The sequence below is a fragment of the Sarcophilus harrisii genome, chromosome 3 (assembly GCF_902635505.1).
Source record: "Sarcophilus harrisii chromosome 3, mSarHar1.11, whole genome shotgun sequence".
In the NCBI taxonomy this organism is placed as follows: Eukaryota; Metazoa; Chordata; class Mammalia; order Dasyuromorphia; family Dasyuridae; genus Sarcophilus; species Sarcophilus harrisii.
Window position 1 is genome coordinate 226,728,958 of NC_045428.1, and position 15,416 is coordinate 226,744,373.

Genomic DNA, 15,416 nt, shown 5'->3' on the forward strand with positions numbered 1-15,416 from the left:
TTTCTTGATGTCCTTAATGCTTTCAGGACCTTATACAATTTGGTTCCAACCTTACCTTTCCACTAGGATGGGTGAGCCAGACACACCCAGGGAAAGCATTTCTACTTGCATGTGCCCCAAGCATTTTATTGACCCAGGCCATAGTCTTTTTAGGCTGATGCTTTACAATCTTATTTCACGTTATATCCATTTTCACCATCCCTCCCACACCACCCACTAGACCCATACTGTTCCAACTTATGCCACCTCCTGCCAGAAATCAGTTTGACATCTCTGCCTTTCAGATGTTCTGGCATATCCTATTTAGAACTTTTGCTGGTATCACATCCCATTAAGCCTTTCCAAATTCTTCCAGCTATTAGTGACCTCATCCTCAAAAATTCCTAGAACCCTTTGTGATTTCTTTCTCATTTCCCATTTCATTTTTTGTTCTAATGTGAGAGCAGGTACTATTACATTGCTACCTTCCTATTCCCAGCAGCACTTAATTTAACAGAATGGATTCTCCAAAAAATGATCTACCACTTTAGAATGTAATCACTCAAGGAAAAGTATACTTTATATTTGCCAAATTATACCCTTACCTTTTAAGTTAGAACTGAAGGTCCACCTCCTCCAGCAACTCTTTCCCAGCCAGTAATATTAACCAATTTCTAATCCCTAAATGCAATTTGTTTGAATGCATTAATGTGATTATCACATAGATTTTTGCACATATCTTTATTAACTGTCTCATTCAGTACAAGCAGAATTTGCACTCTAGGATCCCAATGAGATCACAAATGCAGATTAAACACATGTGTGAATGTATGTGCAAGTATGCACACATCTCACTGAATAAAAACAAGAGATAAAGTTTGTACTAGCTGCTAGAAAATGTAGAAGCCTAGAGGAAGATCTTCAGCATGTTGAGGAAAGACTTTAGGAAAGATTACAGAATGATGGGCCCAAGAATTGTACAGGATATGAAAGCCTGAACAGGTTGAGATCTACTCCACCTTTGGGATATATCCCAAAGAGCATCACAGATCCATGGAATCACATTCATCTTAGGGTGCCAACCTTGAGGGAAGATAGGTTCTTGTTGGAATCTTTACAAACTGTTAAGCCATTGGAGTTGATTTGATCTTAGAAGATGATATTTTGGGCCAGAATTTGAAACTAGGTACTAAGTGGAACTGATGGAAACAATGCTTGTGTTCACACCTTTAGAGAGCTCATAAGTATCTAAGTACTCAATGGAGTTCACACGTTTGGGAGAATTCAGGGCTGGCTTAGTCTGAATTCACACCTCCCTTGAAGTTCTTAGGACCAGAGAGCACTCTGGGAGACAACCCATAATCCCTGCTTCGAGAAGGAGGAGTTAACCTTTGGGAGATGATATATATGGAGGAAGCTCAGTTGAAATAAATAATTACTCCAAAATGCAGCAAGCTTGGTTTCCATTGTCATGCTTCTTTAAGCCTGAAACAGCTGTAATGATTATTGTCAATATTCTTTTATTGACTTGTTTGGAATTTTCCTTTATAGCTTCAATATTTTTCGCTTCTGATATAATAAATTTTGTACCATGCATACCTCTTCCAACCAGAAAACTCCCTTAGCTGGAAAATTATATTGCCTTATTTATTCATAGTTGCATAAATACAAGATAGAGAGATGAAATCTCTAGTATTATTATTATCATAAAGGTTAAAACAATTGAGATATTCCTCTCTGAAACTATTATCACTGGGCTGGTTCAAAAAGGTCATAACAATTCTCCTACTTATGAAACAAAAAACACAGAAAAAGAATGCATTTTGGAATAAGAACCAATTCCCATTTGAAACTGAAAAGCTCAGACTCAAATAACAATTGTTATTTGAAACTCTAAGGAAGAACTTTAAGTACTTTTTATCATAAATTATAACATTTGCTCATTTTTTTGTAATATACTTATTAAATCTTGCTTATAAAAATATCAAGATCAGCTTTGTTTCAAAGAATCTTTCACAGATATGGCATTCCAAATTTGATGCACTTCAAGTCTTTTCATGATGATCAAAGACAGAGTAAGCTATTTTAAAAGAAGTTTTAGCAATGTGGATTTTGCTATACAGATCTTCTTGCCCTTTAAAGGCATCTGATATTGCTAAAGAACCTAATCATACTTTACTCTTTAATTCATTTCATGTCAATTTTTGTCTTTTAAAACAGGTTATCTAGTAAGCTTTAAGTGGTTTGCCTTATCCACATACCAAGCGCCATCCTGTGGTATAAATCTAATAACCACAAGATAATATGAGTTAATTTTTTAGACCACTCTGCTATCTGATGTAGTTCGTTATATATTAAGTAAATGATAATTGTTGAAAATTAAGAATTGCCTAAATTTTAATTTTCAAACAATGCATGGATATGGATGAACTATATATATTTTTAAAGCAAGGAGGATATTTTAGGCAGCTAAATTTAACAGTATAGATACAGCATTGAACTTAAGAGTCAGAAAGATTTGAGTTGAAAGTCTATCTCAGACACTTACCATAGGATCCTGGGCAAATCATTCAATACTTATGAGCCTCAGTTTAATCACCCATAAAATGGAGATAAAAACAGTACTTATCTCACAAATGAGATAACATGTAAAGTGCTTTGTAAACCCTTGCATAAATGCTAGGTATTATTTGCTTAATAAGAATATTCATCACAGAATATACTGTGTAGCAGAACATATTCTATCTCTCTTAACATGTATGTTCATAAATGCATATGTGCACACACACACACACACACACACATGCAGCTAAGTGGTACAGTGGATAGAGAATTAAGCATGGAGTCAAGTCTTCCTGAATTCAAATTTGGCCTCAGATAATTTACTTACTGTTTAATTACACTTACTGTGTGATCCTGGGCAAGTCACTTAATCCTGTTTGTTTCAGTTCTTTAACTGTAAAATGAGCTAGAGAAGGAGACATCACCATTTCACTACCTTTGCCAAGAAAAGCCCAGATGGGATCATGAAGGACACAACCACCAACACCATACAAACATAGAGTCATTTTTACATACCTATATAGACCTACACATATAATAGCTGAAGCACCCCGGATGACCTCTCTCTGTCTCTTGTAATAACAAACAAGTAAACAATAAACTTGTACACTAATATTTAGATACTTTAAATGAGGAAAAACTATATAGTTCATATCATTAAACTGTTTTCTAAAGCAATAAGAGTTGTCCTAAAAGAATAGGTGTTCTACTCTGATAAGATTTCTCCTTAGAATATTATCAGATTTGGATTAGCGTTATCTCCCCTTGCCCTCTTTAAATAATTTAAGCCTGTGCAGAATATTCTTCTTGTTCAATCTCACTATTGATACAAATTAATGACAGTCTTCTTTTTAAATGTTTTCATATATCATCAATTCTACTTTTTTCACGCCAATCTTCCTACACAAAGCTGAGCCATAATATCTCTTACATTTATTTCTTTATCAGCTCCTCTAGGTAAAACCAAGAAATAATCTTCTTCTACCACAAATCATAACAATCTAGGGTCAGGCCTCTTTGATACCCTGAAATGAGTTCTTTTGCATAACCATATTACTTGTTAGTGAGAAAGCTTTTTTGAATAAGATTTCCCAAAATGCTTACAAAAATATCTCTGAAGATTCATTCATTATTATTACTTTAATGTTGATCGAGCATCATCACATTAGACTAGTGAATTTGGGTCTGTTTTTCTGATTGAAACTAAGTGATTATATAGCATGAGTCCAGAATAAATGATCAGAATGCTAAACACCTCTTGAAAAGACATTCCCTAAAATAATTTGATTTATGTCACTGTGGTCATAATGGCCAAGAAGTATATAAATGGGAAAATTATTTGCATTAAATGTCTAATTTCAATGAAACAAGTTTGTGCTTTTTTTTCCACAAAAGAAGTAAAATATAAATGATTAACACTGCTCAGGCATTCAAATTCTTATTAAGTTGAAGCCTATCAACAGATTAAGAACATAGTAAGTAGGAAGGTTTCAGAAAAATTTTGAAACTTGTCACTGAATTTCAGTTATACTTCAGACTACAGAAATCTGTCACAAGCAAAAAATTTGATTACAGTACTTTAATTTTTTTTAAGAAAACTTATTAAAAATACAGATTGTTATCTTACATTCTTTACAGATATATCATCACCTACCTTTCTAAAAATAGTGGGAGTAAACACAATTGTAGAAAACAGTGTACTTAAATATCACTGACACACTTGTACTTTCTGCTTCTTTGAAATCAGATGATATGGAACTTATCAAGTTGGTTCCAAAATGGAGAGAAATACTGGGTCCCAAGCCGGTATTGATCAAATTAAAAAAAAAAAAAAAAAAAAAGCTTGCCAATTTTGGCACAATTTTTTTACACATGACAGCACAAATCACAAGGATAAAATTTAACCAACCACATTAGATACCAAAAAAAGGAAAAGAAATCAGTTTTGTAAAACACTTTTCCCTCTTTTTATAAGTTTCTTTATTTTCTCTCGAGGAACAATGTTATTCCACAGCCTTCAATAGTGGAGTAGGCAAATCTTTTTCTTTACACTCACTATTAATGTGTGGATTGATACAGCCATATGCATTTTTCCTTCTGAATGTCAAGACTCTGCAATATGGCATAATAACAACAGGGATCAGGTGTATGAAACAGAACACCACAGCTGATTCAGAGTTTGTTCTCTTGAGGTCAATAAATACATTTAACATTGTCAAGCATTCAAAAGATAAAATCAATTATATAGCATAAACTTGAGTGCAGTTTTTTAACCTTGCTTTCCAGAGGATGAAGAACCTTCATGTGTCAAAAATCTCTAAAGGTCAGATTCCTATAAAAGAAAAAAAATACTAATTTAAAATTTTCAAATTCAAACATACATATGTATATTTTACCATGTATAAAAATGTATTCTAGGGCTATTATATGCAAAATTTTAAAATTTGCTAACTTTTCAGAATTCAGGAATAAAAATAACCCACAATCTCGTTTTATTGCTAGAAAAATGTAGACATTACTAGCTAAAATGAGATTTGAGCTTTATGTGATAATGTTGTGTTTTTCATTACAACAAATAGATAAAGGATGCTTTTTAACAAAACTGCAATTTTTTCTCTTGTTTACTAAATCTGCACAAACTATTGTTTTCACCTTCCTTTTGCCACCTTCATTGTTTCCTATGGCAAACCATGTTACAAAATCAAGACAATTGGATATACAGTTAGTCAAGAATATTCAGTTTATGTGAATATAAACTTAATTAGAATGGGATAATGGAAAGTCATAATATTCCTTAGGTCTCATTCTTCTTTAAGGTTCTTGGCACATGTTTATTTTTTGTAACTTGTTTTCTTGGACAAAAGAATTACAGTGCCTGATTGTAACATGATTTATTTTCAAAAACATATTCATTAAACACATAGCCATTTAAAACTTTTCATTTGTAAACTAACAAATTTCTAATAATCAAATGTAAGGTCTGTCCTAGATAGAAGTTTAGATGTATCTATATATTTTTATGCTCTCTGATTATCCCAAGATGTACGTTTGGTTACAAATAAGAAGAAAATTCTGGGAATTCCCTGTCATGAAGCTAATAATCCTACTGAATATAAATTATGAAACACAAATCCAACCTATAAATCAAATATTAAAATTGTAGGTTGTGACTACTATCACTAACAAAATAAAAAACCCCAAACTAAAAACTAGGATAGGCACTAAACATCCTAATTCCCATTTCCTCCTCTGTAAAATTAAGGGGTTAGATGAAATGATATTAAAGCCTCTTAACAATTCTCAAACTGGGCAGTGGAAACTTACATTGGCTTAAAAATGTGCTTACTTTATTGAAAGATAAGATCATTCAGCACAAACCTGAACTAATTTTTTTTTTCATATTAGACTATGTCAATACAACATTTTTTACTTATCTTTTCAAGTGCTCCAGAGCTCTGTCAACTTAGAAAAGTTGGTCTAGGACAAAATTGTTCTCAGGAGCATAATCATGGGAAAAGCAACTTCTGGATCTCTCTTTTAGGTTTTCAAAGGGAGAAGAGAACTCTGCAACAGGGATTTGCAGTTAAAGACAGATAAAATAATTTTTCTACAAAATTCATGAGAGGATTAAGTAGTTGTTAGCTTTGTATAGCTTAAATGCATTGTTATAAAAATAACTAAGGAAAACTAAGGTAAAAAGAAGAGATAATGTAAACCATCACTTGGGTTAATCTGGTGCTTTTTAGTGGGAATAAAAATGTTACAAAGTAATGATTTAGATATAAAACACCTACTTATTATTCTCCAATCAATTAATTTATATGCAAACCAAATAAATGGTTCTCTGCTTGATATGAATTCTTCTCAGAAATCCATTCTGTATATGGTTCCTGTTCTTAAAGATATTTGAAAGTATTTTCCCTTGAATATTTGTTCTATTATGTTACCTGAACAATATGTACATGTATCCACAGTCAATGACACTGAAATAATTGGCTGTCAATTTGAAATGAAAGTTAATAATAAGAGATACATAAAAATAAGTAATATATATGTATATGTGTGTATATACATATATGTAAATATATGTATATATACATACACATACAAATCAATGCTTTAACAAATAAAAAAACCATTTATGGCAAAATTAGATACCACAAAGCATTTTATTTACTTCAATGTTTTGAGACATACATTGTAATTATCAGTACATTTTTGGTTTCTACATAAATAGAGCACTGCAATCATGACATAATTTTAAAAATCATTAGCAATGATATGCTGTTTCTTGGGTTTCCTACCTCCCCTAAATGTTCAGGGTACATCTCCATGTGTTTTTCCACAAGAATGGATCCTTGAACCACTTACTCTTCCAGTGATCTGTCTAGGCCTCGATCAGGGGAGCGGTGAAGGGCACGGTCAGGTGAATGACACCTAGGAGTTGGTTTTATCGTAGAGCTCATGTGATAATAATTGGTAGAAGTATAATTCTGGCGGCGAAGTTCTTGTACAGCCCGCTCCCTAAGAGATCATTGTGATATTTTAACATTTAAAAACAATAGAATTACTAGCTTCATGGTAAATTGTTAGTCAGATCATATCTTAAGATTTACTTATCATGAATTTCTCTAACTCCATGGTTTCTACTAAAGCAATACTTTGAAAGATGAACAATAAATTGCTGTCAACTTACCTCTCAAAGCGCTCTGTCCCTAGCTGTCTTTTTGTAATATCTAGATCAGCTTCCAATTGTGTTACTACGTTTCTGAACTGGGCAACGTCTCGACTTTGGACGGCCCTGTGTAAAAAAAGTTAAAAGGATATATGATGGAGCTGAAAATATCACTAACGCCTACAATATATTAAAATATATGGTTAATGACTTCCCAATTATATCTAAATTAAAATGAATCACATATATATACACGGTTTAAAAATTTTTTTAAATGTAAGGTCTGCCCTAGATAGAAGTTTAGATGTATCTATATGTTTTTATTCTCTCTGATTATCCCAAGATTTGTGTTTGGTTACAAATAAGAAAATTCTGGGAATTCCCTGTCATGAAGCTAGTAATCCTACTGAATATAAATTATGAAACACAAATCCAACCTATAAATCAAATATTAAAATTGTAGGTTGTGACTACTATCACTAACAAAATTAAAAACCTCAAACTAAAAACTAGGATAGGCATTAAACATCCTAATTCCCATTTCCTCCTCTGTAAAATTAAGGGGTTAGATGAAATGATATTAAAGCCTCTTAACAATTCTCAAACTGGGCACTGGAAACTTACATTGCCTTAAAAATGTAAGAGCCTATGATATAGAAAATTAGTCTAGCTAAGAGATTTGGAGTCTAATCCTAGCTCCATTAATAACAATTTCTTTATGTCTCAAGTTCTTCATCAGGAAAATGTGAATACCACTTGTACCATCTATAACTATTACATTGAAAATAAAACCATTCTATAAAAGATGGTATTATTATTATTACTGTTAAATCCAATTTTTCTGACACTTAATATGCTTTTAGTACCATCTCCTAATAGTTTATCACTTTCACCAGTGAAAGTCATTACTGTAAAATATGTCTTAGCTACTTTGAAATATTTAAATATACTGGAATATAATGTCACACACTTTCAGTTATTTAAATTTTATTCTCCTTCGAAGAATTCATCAGTTTCTGTAGGTTCAATTGTAACTCTCACATCTACTACCCAGCCCTAATCTAATCTCTCACTCCTCAGCTCCAGTTCCATACCTCTGCCTGCTGAATATCTTCATTTTGCTTTCTCCCAGACATCTCAAATTCATCATGTCCAGAATTATCATCTTCATCCTCAAACATTTTATTCTTCTAAAATCCCATTTCTGTTGAGAGCAAAATTAACCTTCTAGTCCTTTAGTTGACAACCTTTAGCCTCCTTCTTTTTCATCCACTTTAGCTGCCAAGTCTGGTGAAGTCTACCTATATACTCTGCATCCATCTACTTTTTTTCCTTCTTGCACAGATTTTTACCTTAGTTTAGATGACTAAACAAAGCTGAACATCTTTCACCTAGACTATTGCAATAGCATCCTCAATGCCCTCCCTGCTTCCAGTCTTTCTCCTCTCTGCCCACTCTAAATTCAAAGGCCAAATTGATATCCTTAAAATATGGAAATGATCATATCAAAACTCTGTTAAAATACTTTTAGGATCATAGATAATACAGCTGAAATGAATCTCAAAGTTTATTTTGTCATACTCCCTTTTTTAAAGACAAGAAAACTCTGGCCCAAAGCAGTTATATGAGGCAAAGTCATCTAAGTTACATAAGAGGTAAGAGGGAATTGATCTATGATCCTCTAGCTTTAGAGCCTATGCTTTTTCCACTGTAGTAATAGTTCCTTATTGTTTTTTGGGGAAAAAAATACTAAACCCTTGTCCTCATATTTAAAAGGTCTTGATGCTATGGCTTCCACTTCTCAGCCTTGTACCATATTCTTCCCCTTCACATAGTCAATGTTCAGACTGCTCTTCCCTGTGATACTTTGGCTTTGGTCTCTGGCCTCCAAACTTGGCCCAGGTATTCTCTGCTCTGTGTGGTGGTTGCTGCCCCCAGAGAATCCCTAGCTTTCTTCAGAGCTCAGGCTGCCCTCTATAGAGGTCTCTCTTTTCTGACTTTCCCTCAACTATTTGTACTCTCTCCACTTGAAATTAATTCACATTTACTTAGCTGCACATATATTCTTGACTCCTAGAAGAAAGTAAGCTCCTTGAAAGGATTATTTTGGTTTTTTTTTCTTTTTATCTCCAGTGTCTTACATAAACAGGCACTTCATAAATGTTAGCTAAATGAAAGAAGTATATTGAAAGTATTTACTGATGCCTAGAAAATGTGAAATAAAATTTTTAAAAACTAAATCTTATCAATTTAAGTGAATTCTTCAGTATATCATTACAATTATGTATGCAGATGTATATGGACATCTATATGCATCACATATACATATAAACACTTATGTAGTTACTGTTCTGTAAGACTGAAGAAGGCCTCTAAATCCCCAAGGCTTGGGTACTATATTTTAGGAGGAGAACATGGATGTTAGTACAAAGTAGCAGGAGGCCACATGGCACAATAGATAGAAATCACTGGACTTGAAGGAAGACTTAAGTTCAAATCTGATTTCAGACACTTACTGTGTGAGCCTCAGTAAGTCACTTTATTTCTCAGTTTCCTTATCTGAAAAATGGGGATAATATCACCTATCTTCCAATGTTGTTGTAGGAATAAAATGAGATAATATCTGTGAATCTTAGTTAGCATAGTGACTCGCACATAGTAAGTACTTAATAAATGCTTGTTAAACCAAAAAAAAAAAAAAATTAGATTCAGTTTCTTCTCTTTGTATCTTTAATTATGTGACACAAACTGCTAAAACCTAGATTTCTTAGGTAAGTAAAAAAAATTATTATTTTAAATCATTTTATCATTTATTTCATTAATAGTATGTACCTACATCAAAATGAACATGGACAGCTGAAAATGGACATATTCCTATGTTCCCAATGTATTAGATCCCCATCTATCAGTTGTCATTTGTCAGCTGATAATAAAGACATCAAAATAAAAATATGGTCCAAAACATAGTTTCCAGGGCCTCAATGTACCAAAATAGCTTTAAAAAAAATCACTAAATGAATATTGTCACTGATTCTATAATTCTAGACTTTGTCAAAATATTTTCATGCCACACTGCTAATTTTCCATTCTGTATTTCCATTCATACTAAACTAATTCATTATTTGATTGTGGGCTAATAGGGTCTTGTGAAAAGAGATCATGATGTTACCTTCAGCTACATAAATAAAACATCTTTGGTTAATCACAGATGGGGCTAGGGACCAAAGATGAGATGGATCCACATATGTAAAAATTCGTCAGATATGAAAATGCATAATTGTTTCTAATGAAAAAATTCTGTGAACTCACACGGTTTGGTCAGACAACTGTATTTGTCTCTTAGTTTCTCTATATATAAAATAAAGGAGCTGGACTAGTAGCCTGAAGATCTCTTCAATTTCCAAAATTCTATGACTGCATAATTTTTCCATGAGTTTAGATAATCAGAACATGTATTTATGTTAATATATTTCTGGCTGACTCACATTTTATTTTCAGCCAAACAAAGGTGCTCCTTTAAAAGCTGAATTTCAGATTCTTTTTCTTGAAGTGCTACTTGAGTCTGGTATTCTTTGTCTCGATTGGCCACCAGCAAAGCTTCTAGATTCTGCATGGAGATTCTATCATTTGCCATCTGATTCCTAAGAAGCTCTATTTCATTTCGTGCAGAATCTAACTCATTCTCCACCTGTACAAGTATAGGAAGACACTTAAAATTACTCCCATACATTTACTTAAGTAATATGCTATCTGGCCACACTTTTAGGATCATGTATCTCACTCACCACTGCTTCTTGTCCCTCTATTTCAACATATGGCCTACTTCATCCCTTTTATATTTGCAGGGCACATCAGACTTTTCAAAACTGAAGAATGGAAAACATTCTTTCTCCATTCCTGATCAAACCAAATTCATTACTAATTTTAAACAGAGAATCAATGGCCAGAAGTTGGAAGTTTCTAGTTTTAATATTCCTCTGTAATACTGCATTTTTTATTATATCTCTACAAAACTAAAGTAGTTCTATTATGGGAAATAATTTGAGGAGGGTATATATGATCTCTAGCTACCCTGTGGACTATAGTAATTTATATAGGATTAAGGAAATATGAAATTAATTTCAAACCTCACTTGTAAAAGAATGAATTACTACAGTTTAATGCATAACATAAATGATAGAAACTTTATATTGGAGAACTATAAAACTGTATCTAAGTAGATTAATTTTTTAGGCAGATATTTAGACCACAAGAGGTAAAAATACCAGTATTCTATAATTCACAAATTCCAAATAAAAATTAGCAAAAAACAATCAAAGACCAAAGGAATTATACTTTTTCTACTTTGTGTCCTCTAGTTTTAGATATGTCTGTGTGTGTGTGTGTGTGTGTGTGTATCATTTCAGCTAAAGACTAAAGTTAGGTTAATGTAATTTTAATGAAGAATAGCTTTTAGTACATTCATTAGTTAGAACTGAATGTTCTAAGGGAATAAGCATTTAACATCTTACAAAAGATGCTGGGCCTCTCTGAGAATTTCCATTCCATAAAAACATATATTTAAAGTCTTCCCTTACAAGGAAAATAGAAAGACAAAAAATTCTCATTTACTTAAGAAACTCAAGCAGGTATTACTTTTACTAAAAGGAAATACTGATTAAAGCTAAAGAAGACCTGAGTTCCAAAAAATGGCTTTAAATCAAAGTGTAAATATGACTCCAAATGATGCATTAATATCTGTTCCCTCTTTATAGACACTAGCCCAGATTTATGAAACATAAAACTTTGTTTCTTCATCATACATCAAAGTGACTTATTTAATATTTAAGAAAATTATTTTCATTCACTTAAAAATAAATTATAATTCAATAATAACATGTGACATAATATTTGCATATATGTGATAATAATATATAATCATAACTACATGCTAGCTGTAGAAACTTAAAAGATTTTCTTCTGGTTAATGTATCATATGTTCCTTTAAATTCCTCTGAATGAAAATAAATTCAAATGACAAATTTAAAATACGATTTCATTTTAAATCTTAATAAAAAACTAACAGATTTTTGAGCTATTTAGGAAACAGCAGAGAATATGAAATTTATGGACCTCAAAAATACAGTTCTCTGATTGAAAGGCATCTTTTAATGTTTGGATGCAAAACCATAAACCTTTATAAAATGAAATTTCATTTTTCTACAGAGGGCTGGAGCCCCTTAAATTTTTCAGAGAACATATGCGATATAAACAAATAACTGTTTTTAATGTCTCCTTTAAATACCATATCTATTTCTTGGTCTTTGGCAATAAGCTGTCGACTGAGTAGTTCTTTGCTAGAGTCCAGTTTAATACAGAGTTCCCGTGTGGAAGACAAATCTGCAAGGGCAGAGACTTTCTCAAACTGAACCTTCTGAAGTTCCTCTTCCATCTTTAAAAGGGATTTGTGCAAAGTGGCAATCTGAGACTTGTACAACCTCTCTGCATTTAGGTGCTGGCAGGACAAGATGACTAAGTTAGTCACAGAGAAATAACAATTTAAGTCAAAAAAGAAAGAGGGGGAAATAGAGGAAGGAAAGGAGGGAGAGAGAGAGTGAGAAAGAGAGAGAGAATGAGAATAGAAAAGCAACTGACATTTAAAACAAAATACAACAAAACTTAATTGCCAATACTATAGGATGCATTCTTTGATATATAGACAGTACATTCATAACATCAGAGAAAAAGGTAAACTAGAATCTTTAAGCTTTTATAGAAACTCTAAAATCAAGGTTTGGGTTGTTCTTTCTTGAAGATAAAATAAAAACCTGCACTTTTAAAAGCTTTAAAGACTACAAATACAAAAATCTGGATGCCTGATCACACTGGTACACTGTCAGCGGCCTGACCTGGTGTTTTGTGATATAATTATTTTTTTAAAATCTTGGCCTTTAGAAATTGGAAATTGAGAGTATAGTCATCAATTGAGGAATGTCTGAATGAAATGTGCTATATAAATAAAATGTAATATTACATTTGGTTTATAAGAAATGATGAGCAGGCTAATTTTAAGAAAGCCTGAAAAGACTTATATGAACTGATAGAGTGAAATGAGCAGAACTAGAAGAACACTATACACAGTGACAGAAAAATTATATAATCAACTATGATAGATTTAACTATTTTCAGCAATACAGTGATTCAAGATAATTCCAACAGACTTGGGATGGAAAATGCCATCCGCACCCAGAGAGAGAACTATGGAGACTGAATGTGGATTGAAGCATACTATTTTCACTTTTTTTTTTTTTGGCTTGCTTTTTCTTTCTCATAATTTTTACCTTTTGTTCTGATTTTTCTTTTGCAACGTAATATGAAAATATTTAAAATGATTGTACATGTATCCCTTATATAAGATTACATGCTGTCTTGGGGAGAGGGGGAGGTAAAGGATGGGGAGAGAAAAAAATCTGGAACTCAAAATCTTTAAAAAAAAAAAAAAAGAGTGCTGAAAACTATTTTTACATGTAATTAGGCAAACGAAATACTACTGAGAAAAAATAATTTTTTTGAAATAAATCTTACATTCTCACACCCAGCTCTTAATGTAAGTCACAGTGACACTGATCTTATTAAAATAAAAAACAGACTGACAGGTCTCTAGTGCTTGCTTCAGAATCTTGAAAATCAAGGACCTGAGTAACCATCAATTAAATCCATCAATTGTTGTTACGTTTGACTGCATGTTAAAAACTTCAGTATTATGTTAAAAATAAAAGTCAAGTGCTTTTAAATGTTTAAGAATGCTGAGGAATCATACTCAATTATTTTCAGATTTTTTTTCTCTAGAATTAATATTAACATTGTGGATAAAATTCAACAATGAATATGAAAATGCTTTCAAAACTATGAAGTACAATATAAAACTAAAGTAATGTTAATTCTAACAAAAAGCTGCATCTAGGAAAAGTCCTCTAGTCACAACTTAATTTTTGCCCTCATGAGAAAAATTAAAGAATCACTCTGGTGTTTAAGGGGTTTTGGAAGCTTTACAAAATACTATTTAGTTATAATTCAAGATCAATTCCCGACATATATTCCCAGCTTACTTGCTCAACCTCTCTATTGAGTGACTCCACTTTTTCTTTTAGCCTGTTATTCTCTGCCTCTGCACTTAAAAGTTCCAGTTTGAGATTGTTGTTCTCTGCCTCTGTTTGGCGGGCTTTCGCTTCCCAGCTTTCAGCCTGTTCAACAGCCTTTCGGAGGTCCTCCATAAGTTGCCGGTTCTCAGCCTCCTAAAATAAATCATCTTAGGTTTTACTTGTATGAATTTGAAATAGAAAATAATTAAAACTTAAGTCAGATAATTAACACAATGTATCAAAGCTGCTGAAGAAAAGAGGCAAGTCTTACTTATAGTACAAACCTAGACTATAAATACCAGCTAAGCAACCCATATTCCATGGGATGCTGGGGACATGAATTCTGCTGCTGCAATTAAAGGATAAAGTGCTATCAGTATTATTCTTAAATCTAGAACAATACTTGCTACTTCTTCCAGATGAACTCACGCTAAGTGGCTAGTCATATGGTGAAAACAAGGGCTAACAGCTGAACTCCCTCTTAACTGGGGCAGTAGTAACCATTTAATATTAAAAGTCAAGGGAATTCTGGGAAGATATTGAAATGAAGCAAGAAATTGCCAGATTCTTGCAAATACTTCTTCAAACAATTTAAAATAATACCCTAAATTCAGAGAGAAATTCCATTTAAAATAACTGTAGACAACATAAAATATTTGGGAGTTGACCTGCCAAGACAAGTCTAGGAACTTTATGATCATAGTTACAAAACACTTTTCACACAAATAAGGTCAGATCCAAACAACTGAGAAAATATCAACTGCTAATGGGCAATGGGCAGAGCTAATATAATAAAAATGACAATTCTACCTAAATTAATCTACTTATTCAGTGCCATACCAATCAAACTGCCAGAAAATAATTTTATAGATCTAGAAAAATATTAACAAAATTAATCTGGAAGAACAAAACGTAAAGATTATCAAAGGAATTAATGGAAAAAAAATGCAAAGGTAGCTTAGCCATACCAGACCCAAAACTATATTATAAAGCAGTAGTCATTTGATACAGACTAAGAAATAAGAGTAATGGATCAGTGGAATAGTTGGCACAAGACACAATACTATAGTTTGACTATA

General features: G+C 32.4%; 1 protein-coding gene across 11 annotated transcripts in view; it reads right to left on the reverse strand.

Moving 5' to 3' along the window:
• Positions 1–4,497: 4,497 nt before the first annotated feature.
• The window catches only part of TSGA10 (testis specific 10), a 91,099-nt gene continuing 80,180 nt past the window's right edge, over positions 4,498–15,416 (reverse strand). For 7 of the 11 annotated variants that reach the window (XM_031959124.1, XM_031959127.1, XM_031959125.1 and 4 more), the window contains 6 exons: positions 14,305–14,490; positions 12,501–12,710; positions 10,702–10,904; positions 7,238–7,342; positions 6,913–7,065; positions 4,498–4,873 (listed from right to left, as the gene is read on the reverse strand). In XM_031959124.1, the coding sequence (XP_031814984.1) occupies positions 4,849–4,873; positions 6,913–7,065; positions 7,238–7,342; positions 10,702–10,904; positions 12,501–12,710; positions 14,305–14,490 (882 nt within the window). In that variant the 3' untranslated portion in view covers positions 4,498–4,848. Of the gene's footprint in view, positions 4,874–5,979; positions 6,106–6,684; positions 7,066–7,237; positions 7,343–10,701; positions 10,905–12,500; positions 12,711–14,304; positions 14,491–15,416 lie in introns of those variants that run through there. The other 4 variants (XR_004232915.1, XM_031959129.1, XM_031959130.1 and 1 more) reach the window with 4 other exon arrangements.